The following is a 12,384-nucleotide window of genomic DNA, read 5'->3' as shown; positions in this document are numbered from 1 at the left end:
GGCCTCGGTTTACCATGCAAACGCTTGTTTCCCAGAGGCCTTCCCCGCTCTGACATGCCAGGATCAGAGTCAAGGGACCTCCTCCTTTCCACCGTCACTCCTGATCCAGAGCGGGGAGAACGCCCGTTCCCCGAGCCCCACCCTCCCCTAGAGAGCTCCGGAAACTCTCCTTCCTCCCTTGGCTTTGGGCCACCCCACCACAGGGAGAGGCGGCCAGGAGAAGGACCATGGTGGAATTGTAGATTTGGAACTAGAAGGAATTTTGGAAATTCTCTATACATACCATATATATATATATATATATATATATATATATATATATATATTTTTTTTTTTTTTTTTTTGCGGTACGCAGGCCTCTCACTGCTGTGGCCTCTCCCGTTGCGGAGCACAGCCTCCGGACGCGCAGGCTCAGCGGCCATGGCTCACGGGCCCAGCCGCTCCGCGGCATGTGGAATCTTCCCAGACAGGGACACGAACACTTGTCCCCTGCATTGGCAGGCGGACTCTCAACCACTGCGCCACCAGGGAAGTCCTATATAATTATTTTTAATCGAGATGAAATTCACATAACATTTACCATCTTTTTACCTTTTAAAAATATTTATTCATGTATGTTTGGCTACATTGGGTCTTAGTTGTGGCAACGTGGGGTCCTTTGTTGCAGTGCACAGGCTTCTCTCTAGTTGTGGCCCATGGGCTTAGTTGCCCTGTGGCACGTGGGATCTTAGTTGCCTGACCAGGGATTGAACCCGCGTCCTCTGCATTGGAAGCATGGCGTCTTAACCGCTGGACCGCCAGGGAAGCCCAGCATTTACCATGTTAAATTGTACAATCCAGTGGCATCTTGTTCACTCATGATGTTGTGCAAGCAGCACTTCTCTCTAGTTCCAAAATATTTTCATCCGCCCCAAGAGAAAACCCTGTACCCATGAAGCACTCAGCCCCCATCCCCCTCCCCAGCACCTGGCCACCACCGATTCACCTTCTGTCTCTAGGGATTCGCCTCCTCTGGACTCTCCCTGGAAACGCAATCGTACGATATGCACCCTTTGGTGTCTGGAGTCGTCCACTCATGTTTTCGAGGTTCTTCCACATTTTTGCGTGTGTCAGTGCTTCACTCCTCCATAAGGCTGAATCGTGTCCCACCCACTTATTACTTTTATTCTACAGGTAATGATTGACAGCTGCAGGTACGGAGGGCCAACGCTGTGCCAGGCACTTTGCAGGTGCGTCACTTGTTTCTTTTATTTATTCCATTTATTTTCGCCCTAGTGGCTCCCGCTGTGCAGAGGAGGAAGCTGAGAGCTTGAGGGGAAAAAGGACCCTCCCAAAGGGCACACAGCTGGTTAGTGGTTATGCCAGGGCTGGAACCCCAGTGGTGTTTGATTCCCAGGTGCTGACAGCTTGAGGAAAGTGGGCAAAGAGGGCAGTGAGCAGAAGCCAAGAGCAGCCCCGATGGGGAAGGTCACCGACATGGCGTGGGCCAGGGGCCGGGGGAGGTGAGGTGGGCCCCACCTGCAGCTTCTCCCTCTCTGGCCACTCCCCGCTGCCCCTCCCCCTCCACTCTCTGCCCCAGCCGGCCAGCACCCTGCGGACCCACGCGCTTTACCTGCCTCCACTTGAGGCCACGTGTCTCTGCCGCTACCCCCCAGTGCAAAAGCTGTGGCACGAGGGGTCAGCAGCACGGGCCCAGGCCCAAGATGATGCTCTGGGGTGACTGCTCCCACCGTTACCTTGAGTCCCCACTTTGCTCCTGTCCCTCCACCGAAGCCTGGTCAGCCTTCCTCAGACCTGACTCTCCATCCTCCAGCACAGCTTTGGCCTGACCTCTGCTCCCCCAAACCCTGTGTGGGACCTGCAGCCCAGCAGGCTTGCTTCTGAGATTTGTCCAGGCGTCAAGTTGTCCAGGGAGAAGCTTTCTGTATCCTGACCAATCCCAGTCTTATTGCAAATGGGTTACGAGAGCCACATGTCTTACAGCGCCTCTCCCCCTCCACACCTACTCACGTACGCGCGCACACACACACACACACCCCTTCTCCCTCCCCACTCCTCGGCAGTCTGCAGGAACTGGATCCCCCCCCCACACACACACACCCCTTCTCCCTCCCCACTCCTCAGCAGTCTGCAGGAACTGGATCCCCCTCTGCTCTCCCCACCACACCAGTGCTCCTACCTGCCGCGAGGGGTCCTCTGAGGGTGACAGAACAAATTAGAATTTCAGTAGAATCTTCAGGAGCCTAGGGTACAGATGAAGTTGGGAGGATGGTGCAGGGGCTCGGTTCTGCAGAAGCCTGCACCCTTCAGCCACCCAAGCCTTCTTGCTGAAGGTACATTAGTTGAGAACACAAGGGCTTGGGGGTCTGTATGCCCACTGCAGTCTCCACCCATCTGGAGACTCTTCTAGATGTGTCCAGGTTTTCTCCTTCTCGCTAAGGTTTTGCCAGGATGGGCCCTGGAGAGATAATGGAGGGGCAAGACCACCCGGTCCACTAGCAGGGTCTGGTGACTCCTCACCAGGTCCTGACTCAGAGGCGCCCTGGGCAGCAAGGCCAACTTGACCGTCTTCTCCCGGTAATGAGGCAGCGGGTTTGGGCAGGGCCAGCTCCTGGCGAAATCACTGGGAAGTGGGTTGGGCATGAGCTGGAGGCCTCCAGGCTCACACCTTCCACCAGCTGAGATGTGCCGGTACCTGTGGGGGGGAAGGGGTGTGGAGAGGACAGAGGTCAAAGGAGAGACCTGGGCATGATGGAGGGGGCAGAAGAGGAGGAGATGCTGCCTTCCGCCAGCTGTCAGCCATCAGACTGTGGAGGCCCCTTCTAGCTCTCTCCCCACCTGGATACTGACCTGTGCCCAATGGCCTGCACCCTGTGTGTGCGTTTTGGCGTTAGGCTGGTGAAATCATGTTATCTGGTGGGTCAATCTTCCATCCTTCGGACACGTAGCCTGTAAGGGGGTCGTCCAGATTCCAGTTGTCCTCCAAGCTCCACCTTCTCCACAAACGCAGTCCAGGAGCCCTTCCCACTCTGCCCTGCTGCCCTGCGACACCGGTCTCATGGCTCACTCTTCTGCAGACCTGCGGTATTTGGTTCAATACAACAGGGTTGAATATTGGCAGATCGTTCATCGTGCTTTGCCCTGGCCCAGCAGGTATCCTCCCGTTTGCTGATCAGAGGTTCGCAGGCTTGACTGCCTGTTAGAATCACCCTGGGGAGCTTTTTAGAAACACCGGTGCCTGGACTCTCCCCCAGGCCAAGCAAGTTAGACTCTCCCGGGTGGGGCTCAAACCTCAACATTTTTCTGAAGTGGGCCCGGTGATTCTAACATACTGTCGGACTGGAGGGAGGCAGGGTTTGCAGGTAAATGTCCTGCTTCCCCATGATCATGGGCGTCTGGAAGCCTTGTGTGGTCCTCTTGCTCAGAATGTGCTGTTTCATCTCCTAGACGGGGTTCATCTGAAGCCCCTCCAGAGCTGCTCCGCAGGGGCCACAAGACTGGGCGGGCCTCCCCTCTCACTCTCTCTTGCTGCCACCTGGTGGACTTCACATGCCCTTCAAGGTGCAGCTCCAATGCCACCTCCTCCTTTATTCCTGCTCCAGGGGCGGGCTACAGCAGCAAGCCAGCGAAACCAGGACCCTTCTCACACAGAGATGATTTATTGAGCCCCTTCTCCCTGCCAGACGCCATACCCCGAAAGGTACCAGGTACATCTCCAATACACACCTGGGGAAAGTGAAGCTCAAGGAATTTAAGAATGTTGACGTTGTGTCGCAAGTTTGCGATGGTAGATTCCAGCCTAGTTCTGTTCGACTCCCAGGGCCTGGCCGCTTCTGCCAGCATACACACATATTCCCTGTGCACAGAGCACTGGGCCGAGCTCTCTGTGGATGCTACTGTATTTCTCTCCTGCTACCTTTATAGAGCATTATGTTGGCTGTGAACTTGTCTGATTCCTGGGTCCGACAGGAGGGGAGGTGGAGCGTGGTGGTTAAGAATGAAGCCCTGGATCCCTGGTGGCACAGTGGTTGGGAGTCCGCCTGCCGATGCAGGGGACACGGGTTCGTGCCCCGGTCCGGGAAGATCCCACATGCCGCGGAGCAGCTGGGCCCGTGAGCCATGGCCGCTGAGCCTGCGTGTCCGGAGCCTGTGCTCCGCAACGGGAGAGGTCACAGCAGTGAGAGGCCCGCGTACAGCAAAAAAAAAAAAGAATAAAAGAATGAAGCCCTGGAGCTGTGCTCTCTGGGTTCAAATCCCAGCTCTGCTCTTACTGGCTGTGCAAACTTGGGCAAGATACTTGACCTCTCTGTGTTTCAGATGCCCCATCTGTAAAAGGGGGTTGATAATAGTAGTTTCTATTCAGGGAGTAGTGGGAGGATTAAGTAATATAGTAAAGTGATTAGAACCATTTGGCTGTGAGGTGTTTGAGCAGCGATCTGAGTCTTCCCCACGTCCGTGTGTCCAGAGTTAGTACGGAGTAGCCGTCAGTGGTCAGCGTTGCGAGACAGCAGAGAGAAGTCGAGGTCCTAGTAATCGTCTCTCAAAATCACCAACTGTTGGCTTTTTCTTTTAAAGATTAAACACCTCCGCAGCCTCCCACTCCAGTCCCTTGGGGCTTCTGTCAATGGGATTGGAGTTTGAGACACGCTTTGCATTCCTCTCCCTGTTTCCTGCCACCCATGCCCAGAGCCTAGAGGGCAGCGGAGTGGAGATGCCCCGTGCATGCCCACGATGGGCAGGGAGGGACAGTCCCTCCACACTCCTGCCTCTGCTCACACCAGCCACCCCTCCTCTCGACGCTTCCGAAGCCTTCCTCCCCTCCCAGCCTCTACCCCTCTAGCCCGCCTCACGAAGCCTTCCTGGGGCGGTGCTCCAGATGACACCCCCCCCTTCTGAATTTCTGTAATAACGTCTGTGTTTGCTATGGTGACTTAATGTGCCCGTTCACCCACTTTATCTTCACGCAGTGAGGTGGGCATGGCACTCACCACTCCCCCCTTCCCCACCCATCTTTCAGCAACCGTGGAACTGAGTCTGGAAGAACTAAGCCATTTGCCAAAGTGACACAGTCTGGAGTTTAATCCAAGCTTCTGCCTCGGGCTCTCGGCTCTTTCTATTAATAATTGACGTCCTCACAACACCCGTTGTCTGTCTCACGCTTTGGGTACTTGGCACACGTGGGCTGGTGTTGAGAGCTGTCTTTCCATGCACGTGTGTTGGTAGCCGCCTTTCAGAAGCTCCTTGAGGGCAGGGACTGAATGACATTTCTCTGTATCCCTGGGGCCTGGCAGGCATCACGTATCAATACACAGCTGTCTCCCCTACATTTTCGTTAAGTAATCAAGCCCCGCCCCTGGCTGTCATTCCCTGGCCTCTACCCGGTCCCTCCAGCTACGTTTGGACAGAGTTGAGTTTTCAGGTGACCAGAGGAGGGACGGTAAGACGTCAGAAACAGGAATCGGAAAGAGGGAGGGGTCCCCTGGGCACGGGTGGGTTGGGTGGGCTCCCCGAGGAGGAAGCTCCTCTTACTTCTTGAAGTTCTTCGGGGGCAGGACATTGCCGTTGGCATCGAGCAGGGGTGCCCTGACCTCACTCCTCAGCGTGAGCTTCCCCACCTCTCTCAGCTCCTTCACTGTCCTGAGAATCACCTGCTGCCTCCTCTGTGCGTCCAGAAAGAGAGGAGCACAGGAGATGAAGGTCAGAAAGCTGTTTTGACCCATCCAGGACGGAGGGGGCACCGGGGGCTCTGCCGGGGGTGGCGGTGGGCCCTGGAATCCGTCAACCAGTGCCAGACGTTGCTGTCATAGGGCCTGTCAGGCCTGGCGGGGAAGGTGGCCGGCAGACGTCCCACATGCAGCCACGTGTGGAAGCCCCAGGTGTGCTGGGCCGCATCCTTCCGGGGCAGGCCAGTCGATGACGCACCTTGGCCTTCATTTCCACGCAGGGTGGCAGCTTCAGGGCCAGCTGGTGGTAGGCTTGCCAGGTGAGGCCGGGCAGCTCTGAGGACTCCCTGGGGAGGACGAACTCGCGTTGAGCCCACGTGTGGGGCGTCGGGAGGGTCTCATGGGCGTGGACCATCTAGGGAGAGACAAGGGAGCCTGGGAGCCCTCTGCCTCTCCTCGGCTGGAGCGGACAAGCTGCCCGCGGTCTCCAGACCCAGATTCTCATCGGGACCGGGTGACCAGGGGCAGGGGGGTTGGGACAGGACGGGACGTTTTCTCGGTTCTTGCCTAGAGCGCGTGGCCGCTTGGTATGATTTGCACGCATCCTCATAGACTGTCCTCTGTCCATCTATCAGGTTGTGTTTTCCCAGGCTCTTTCCTCAGCTGACATTTTCTCTTTCCTCACTCTGCCTTCACCATCCCCCCATCCTGGGGCCCCCGTTCCTGCCTGGGGTCTGGCGCTCCTCTCCAGGCACACTGGACCTGAGGTAGTGTGAGGGAAAACACCCCTTCCAAGCAGAGTGCAGAAGGGAAACCATTCTCCAGGGAATGGGGCTGGAGCTTTTCTGCCCCGCCCCTCCCGTCCCCCGCTGCTCTGTCATTGGTGCATCCCCCTCGTGTAGGAAGCATCCAGATGTGGGTTCCTTTCCTTTCTGGCGCCCCTCCACCCCCCGTGAAATAAACAGTGGCAGATATATACTTGACACTTTGCGAAATACTTATCCTCATCTCATTTAACCCTCACACCTTGCGAGTAAGTGTTCTTGTTGCATCTCAAAGATGCAAGAAGCAAGGCACGTGAGGGTGAATAACTTGCCCACGGCACAGAGTGAGGGCAGCAGAGCCGGCACTGAGTCTGTGCCACTCAGGACACCAGGCTCCTCCAAATGCCTCTGCGTCCCACTAGGACTTTTCTTTTCCTTTCTTGTTTTTTTTTTTTTTTTTTTTTGGTACGCGGGCCTCCCACTGTTGTGGCCTCTCCCATTGCGGAGCACAGGCTCCAGACGCGCAGGCTCAGCGGCCATGGCTCACGGGCCCAGCCGCTCCGCGGCACGTGGGATCTTCCCGGACCGGGGCACGAACCCGTGTCCCCTGCATCGGCAGGCGGACTCCCAACCACTGCGCCACCAGGGAAGCCGCTAGGACTTTTCTGATCCCCAAAACTCACCTGTTGCTTGGGCCCAGTCCCCTTAGTCATGTCTACACGCACACCGCAGGGGTGGGTCTGGATGTCATAACCAGACATTTCCTCTCCTCTGCCCTGAGCTCCGTGTTCACAGGGTCATAGGACAAGGGTTCACGGGCCCGGAGGGGAGAAAGCATGGCCCACCCCAGGGCGGGCAGGGGGCAGGCGGGGGGTGGGGCTGGGGACAGCCCCTCACCCAGTGTGGTACAGAAAGGCAGCTGCAGAGATGCGGCCCCGCCCACCGCCTTCAGGAAAGGTTCTCTGATGCGGGCGGGTCACGCTGCCCCCTGGGCGATTTCTGCCGGTTGCTGGCCATTTTCCTGGGCTTCCCTGCAGGAGGGGCAGCTTTGTAGGGAAGACCTTCTTGCCAGCATTGTTTGCTGCTGGGGTTGCTATGGTGATGCTTCCTGGGTGGAGACGCAGGGAGGAGGCCCTTACCTCTCCCTGGGAGGGCTCACCAGTCCCTCGGGCCCTGGCTGCCTTTCAGGTGAGGCAGGTGGGGAATAGGGCTCGTAACAGGAGCTGCTTCGAGGTGGGAGGCAGAAAAGCAGGGCGGGCTGGCTCCCAGGCCTCCGGTTGGGGGTGGAGGTGGTCATGAGGCGCCTGTAACTGGGCCCATCCTTCCCTAATGTTGGTGGGCGCGTGCCCCTGGGTAGGCCTTTCTTCAGGGAGCCCTGGAAGGCCTAAGTGACCCAGCAGGTTCAGAGGTCCCCCAAAGAGGCTGGCTGTGCAGGCCCGGCACTGGGAAAACTGCCAATTGACTGCTGAGCTGGGAGGACGTGCCAGGGCGGAGGAGGGAGGTGACCGGGCCACAGCCCTTTGCACTCTCCTTCCAGGGCTCCGTGTTGGCTTCAAGCCTTGCATCTTCCCTGTCACAACCATTTTCATCGTCACCCACTTTCCTTCCCAAGCCCCCTCACACCGTAGGGACCAGACACCAGCGCGCCACAGACCAGCATGTGCCCCTGGGCTTTATTGAGTAGGTAGTTACAGTAGTGTTTTGGAGCTGGGGGCTGTGCACGCGGTCAGCTGGGGCCCAGGGCGGCTCTCTGCAAAGCTGGGTTCTCTGCAAAGCTGCGGCACCAGCGCAGACAGGCAGGCAGACAGGCCAGCCGGCCTCCGCCTCCTAACTCGTCTCTCTGGCATGATCAGGGACCTTATCAGAGAAACGTCTCTCGGGCACATCTGGGCACCCACTCTGCTCCAGGTGCCTCCCTGCCCCCGCCCCACTCTTGACCCATAATAAGAGACCCTTTCACCAGGATTTCTTTTTGCAGGAAAGCTGACTTGGAAACGTGGGCAGGTGGGAGGCAGTGGCAGTAGGAGGGATCCTGGCAGGCTGACTCGCGTATCGGGGCACCTACAGTGAGGAACCCTTGAGGGAGGGACCTGGGAGGAACTGTGCACTGCAGCCCTTCCTACTGCAGGAACCAAAAGCAAGTAACAGAAGCGAACTGAACCTCCTGGTTATTGTGACCCCCTTCTGGCAGTCTCTAGATAATGATCTAAGGAGATAGGTTTACGTTTATAATTAGAGGATAATTAGGAACATATACACCATTTACAAGGGCCACCCTGCCCGCAGCAGGGAAGGTGGGGGGTGGCTGGGCACAGGCACAAACAGTCGGGGGCGGGGGGGGGGGGCTCCTCATCTCTTTTCACCCTTGTTTTTGCTGTTCCCACCCGCAGCTCCTAGTAGGGAGGGAGGAATCAGATTCTCTTGGGGAGTGGGTGGCACGGAGACTGGTCACCAGGACCTCGCGGCTTGCAGAAGGCCCAGTGGCGGCTCTGGCGTGACGCCTGCCTTGGCGTCACCAGGCCAGGTGGGCTGGAGGAGCAGACGGCCCCCGCCTGCTGTCCTGGCGCAGAGCGCCCGGAGAGCCGCCGGCTTGAGCGGTGCGGTCCTGTCTCTACCGCAGCTCGGGGATGAACTGAGCCCAGCCGACGTCGTCGGAGCCCAGCAGGTCCTCCTCCAGGCCGGGGAAGCTGATGTCCAGCAGTATCTTGCTGAGGCTGTCATTCATCGTGTCCAGGACCAAGCCTTCTGTTAGAGAACGGTTGGCCGAGAGGCCGGCAACCTGCGGCTCGGAGGAGCCTGGCTTGGGGACCTCCATATCTGAGGAGGGACAGCCGCTGAAGGGGTCAGCAGTGATGTCAAAGGGCTCGGAATTGAGGAGCTCTCGGGGGGAGTCAAAGAGGGGGACACTTTTCAGCGGGGTGGCGCTGAGATCCGCCAGCTCCAGCGAGTCCGGCAGGGGCCCAAAGGCACCCTGGGGGGTTCGTACGGGGCTGAAATCGAGCCCCCCAACTTTGGCCGGGGGTGTGAGCCTCCAGGATTCGGGGGTCACGGGGAGGGCAGATTTGCTCGGGGTGGAGGAGATGGGCAGCATCTCCTTGATGGGTGTCTTGAAAGGCCCGCCCTCCTCCTGGGAGGAGCCAAGCTGGGAGGCAGGCTGCGAGGACCCTGCTGTGGCTCCACGGGAAGTCCCGGGGCCCTCGGAGAAGAGCAGCTCCGGCTCGTCCAGACAGGGGGGCAGGAGGTGCTGTTTCCTTCGAGACCGGCTCATCTCCCTCCTCTCCCTGCGTTTGATGACAAGCAGGTCAGAGACGCAGCGGGCTGGGGACTTGGGCCCGCTGTAGGACTTCTTGGGCCTGGGGATGGGGGAGTGGGACGAATCCTCCCAGGAGGGGGACGATTCCTCCTTGACAGATGGGCAGGGCGAGGGCCACTCTTCCAGGGGCGGGCTCTCGACTTTGATGGGTCTCCCTAAGTGTGGCGTTTCCTCCCCAGGCTGCACTTCTTCCTCCTTGATGGACTGGACTGGAAGCAGAGGAGACAGCCCTTCTCCAAGGAGGAGCTTCTCCTCTTTCACTGGTCCTGCCGTGGGCAGAGGGGCGACGCCCTCGTCCGCGAGCAGCACCTGGAAGGCAAGCAGGTTAAGGTGAAAGCCAGGTCTGGAGATTCAACCAGGCAGCGGGTGGGACACAAGTACATGACTAAGACAAGTGACATGCGGGTACTCATCCTCTTTTGTCTTTCTAAAGTCTTCAAGACTATTAGACATGAGACTAGATGATGAAGGTGGTAGTTCAATTCTGGGGGTAAAAGACAGAGCATTTCCTGGGCTTCCCTGGTGGCGCAGTGGTTAAGAATCCGCCTGCCAATGCAGGGGACACGGGTTCGAGCCCTGGTCCGGGAGGATCCCACATGCCGCGGAGCAACTAAGCCCATGTGCCAGAACTCCTGAAGCCCTGGCGCCTAGAGCCCGTGCTCTGCAACAAGAGAAGCCACCACAATGAGAGGCCCGCGCACCGCAGTGAAGAGTAGCCCCCGCTCGCCGCAACTAGAGAAAGCCCACCCACAGCAGCAAAGACCCAACGCAGCCAAAAATAAATAAGTTAAATAAATAATAATAAAATTAAAAAAAAAAGACAGCGTTTCCTGTGGTGCTGGCATAATTAGTATCCATCTGAGAGAAAATAAATGGCTGTTTCATACCACATACAAAGACTTAAACAGAAGAATTAAAACCACACAAATCCTGAAAGAGAATCTAGGAAACTACATGTACAATCTGAGGGGCGGGGGGTGAACTTCTTAACCAAGACTGGAAACCCAGAGGCTGTAAAAGAGAAGAGAGACATACTTGACTCCATAAAAATGTAAAATCGGGGCTTCCCCGGTGGCGCAGTGGTTGAGAGTCCGCCTGCCGATACAGGGGACGTGGGTTCGTGCCCCGGTCCGGGAGAATCCCACATGCCGCGGAGCGGCTGGGCCCGTGAGCCATGGCCGCTGAGCCTGCGCGTCCGGAGCCTGTGCTCCGCAACGGGAGAGGCCACAACAGTGAGAGGCCCGCGTACAGAAAAAAAAAAAAAATCTTAAAAGACAGGTTAATATTTTAATAACAAAGAAATCACAAATTATTAGCAAAACCCTATAGGAAGATGGGCCATGTCCATAAATAATCGTCTCACAGTGAAAAATTCCCAGTGACCAAACGCAGTGAGCAGGTGCTGACTTACCGATAAGCAAAGGATGATAGAATGAAACAAGGAGCTGTCCTTCATACACCACAGAGGGGCAAATATTAAAAAGACTGATAACACCCATGGCTGGCAAACATAGGTCTTGTTGGTGGATGTGTGAATTATCACAGATTTTTCTGGAAGCCAATCTTGCAATATTTAATAAACTTTAAAATAACTGTTCACTCAGCAATCTCATGTCTGGTTCTCCCACAGAAATAAAAACACTAGTAAGAAAGATACTTGCAAAGATATTTATTGCAATGTTCGCCATAGGGCAAAAAGACCTAGAAACATAATGTGCCCGTGAAAGCGGAATGGTTGGAAAACGTACAGCAGAGCCACACCATGGAATATTATGTAGCCATTAAAAAACAATGCAGGGCTTCCCTGGTGGTGCAGTGGTTAAGAATCCGCCTGACAATGCAGGGGACGCGGGTTCAAGCCCTGGTCCGGGAAGATCCCACATGCCGCGGAACAACTAAGTCCATGCGCCACAACTACTGAGCCTGTGCTCTAGAGCCTGCAAGCCACAACTACTGAGCCGGTGTACTACAACTACTGAAGCCCACGCACCTAGAGCCCGAGCTCCGCAACAAGAGAAGCCACCACTGTGAGAAGCCCACGCACCGCAACGAAGAGTAGCCCCTGCTCGCCGCAACTAGAGAAAGCCCGCGTGCAGCAACAAAGACCCAATGCAGCCAAAAATAAATAAATAAAATAAATAAATTTAAAAAAAATGCATTAGGGAGTTCCCTGGTGGTCCAGTGGTTGAGACTCTGCGCTTCCACTGCAGGGGGCACGGGTTCTATCCCTGGTTGGGGAACTGAGATCCCACATGCTGCCTGCCACGGCCAAAAAATAAAATTAAAAAACAAAAAAACCCCTCAAAAAAGTAAAAAACAAAAAACAATAAATTAAAGTGATGCCAAGTGACTTGGGAGAATTTCCCTGGGGCAGAAAGTGTGTGTAGGGCCTCCCTGGTGGCATAGTGGTTAAGAATCCGCCTGACAATGCAGGGGATACAGGTTCGAGCCCTGGTCCGGGAAGATCCCACGTGCCGCGGAGCAACTAAGCCTGTGCGCCACAACTACTGAATCTGAGCTCTAGAGCCCGTGAGCCACAACTACTGAAGCCCGCGCGCCTAGAGCCCGTGCTCTGCAACAAAAGTCACTGCAATGAGAAGCCCGCGCACCACAACGAAGAGTAGCCCCCGTTCGCCGCAACTAG

At 56.5% G+C, this 12,384-nt stretch overlaps 2 protein-coding genes and 1 long non-coding RNA gene across 9 annotated transcripts in view; 1 reads left to right on the top strand and 2 right to left on the bottom strand.

Annotated features, from left to right (window-relative positions):
* The first annotated feature begins 369 nt into the window (after nt 1-369).
* On the top strand, nt 370-9,181 carry LOC141275919 (uncharacterized). Its single transcript, XR_012324567.1, has 3 exons — nt 370-1,229; nt 3,603-3,707; nt 9,048-9,181. It is a non-coding gene; the product is annotated as an uncharacterized lncRNA (long non-coding RNA).
* On the bottom strand, nt 5,364-7,444 carry TEX52 (testis expressed 52). The gene is given in 5 exon segments (XM_033865665.2): nt 5,364-5,758; nt 5,761-5,904; nt 5,907-6,078; nt 7,374-7,405; nt 7,408-7,444. Coding segments are annotated over 5 exon segments (618 nt in total). The 3' UTR covers nt 5,364-5,525.
* FOXM1 (forkhead box M1) overlaps nt 8,074-12,384 on the bottom strand; it is a 14,037-nt gene continuing 9,726 nt past the window's right edge. For 5 of the 7 annotated variants that reach the window (XM_019925938.3, XM_019925937.3, XM_073789161.1 and 2 more), the window contains one exon: nt 8,074-10,049. In XM_019925938.3, coding sequence (XP_019781497.1) covers nt 9,039-10,049 — 1,011 coding nt within the window. In that variant the 3' untranslated portion in view covers nt 8,074-9,038. The remainder of the gene's footprint in view (nt 10,050-12,384) is intronic. The other 2 variants (XM_073789163.1, XM_073789164.1) reach the window with 1 other exon arrangement.

Source organism: Tursiops truncatus, chromosome 11 (assembly GCF_011762595.2).
Source record: "Tursiops truncatus isolate mTurTru1 chromosome 11, mTurTru1.mat.Y, whole genome shotgun sequence".
In the NCBI taxonomy this organism is placed as follows: domain Eukaryota; kingdom Metazoa; phylum Chordata; class Mammalia; order Artiodactyla; family Delphinidae; genus Tursiops; species Tursiops truncatus.
Note: the sequence above shows the minus strand (reverse complement) of the source record. Positions and strands in the feature narration are given on the sequence as shown.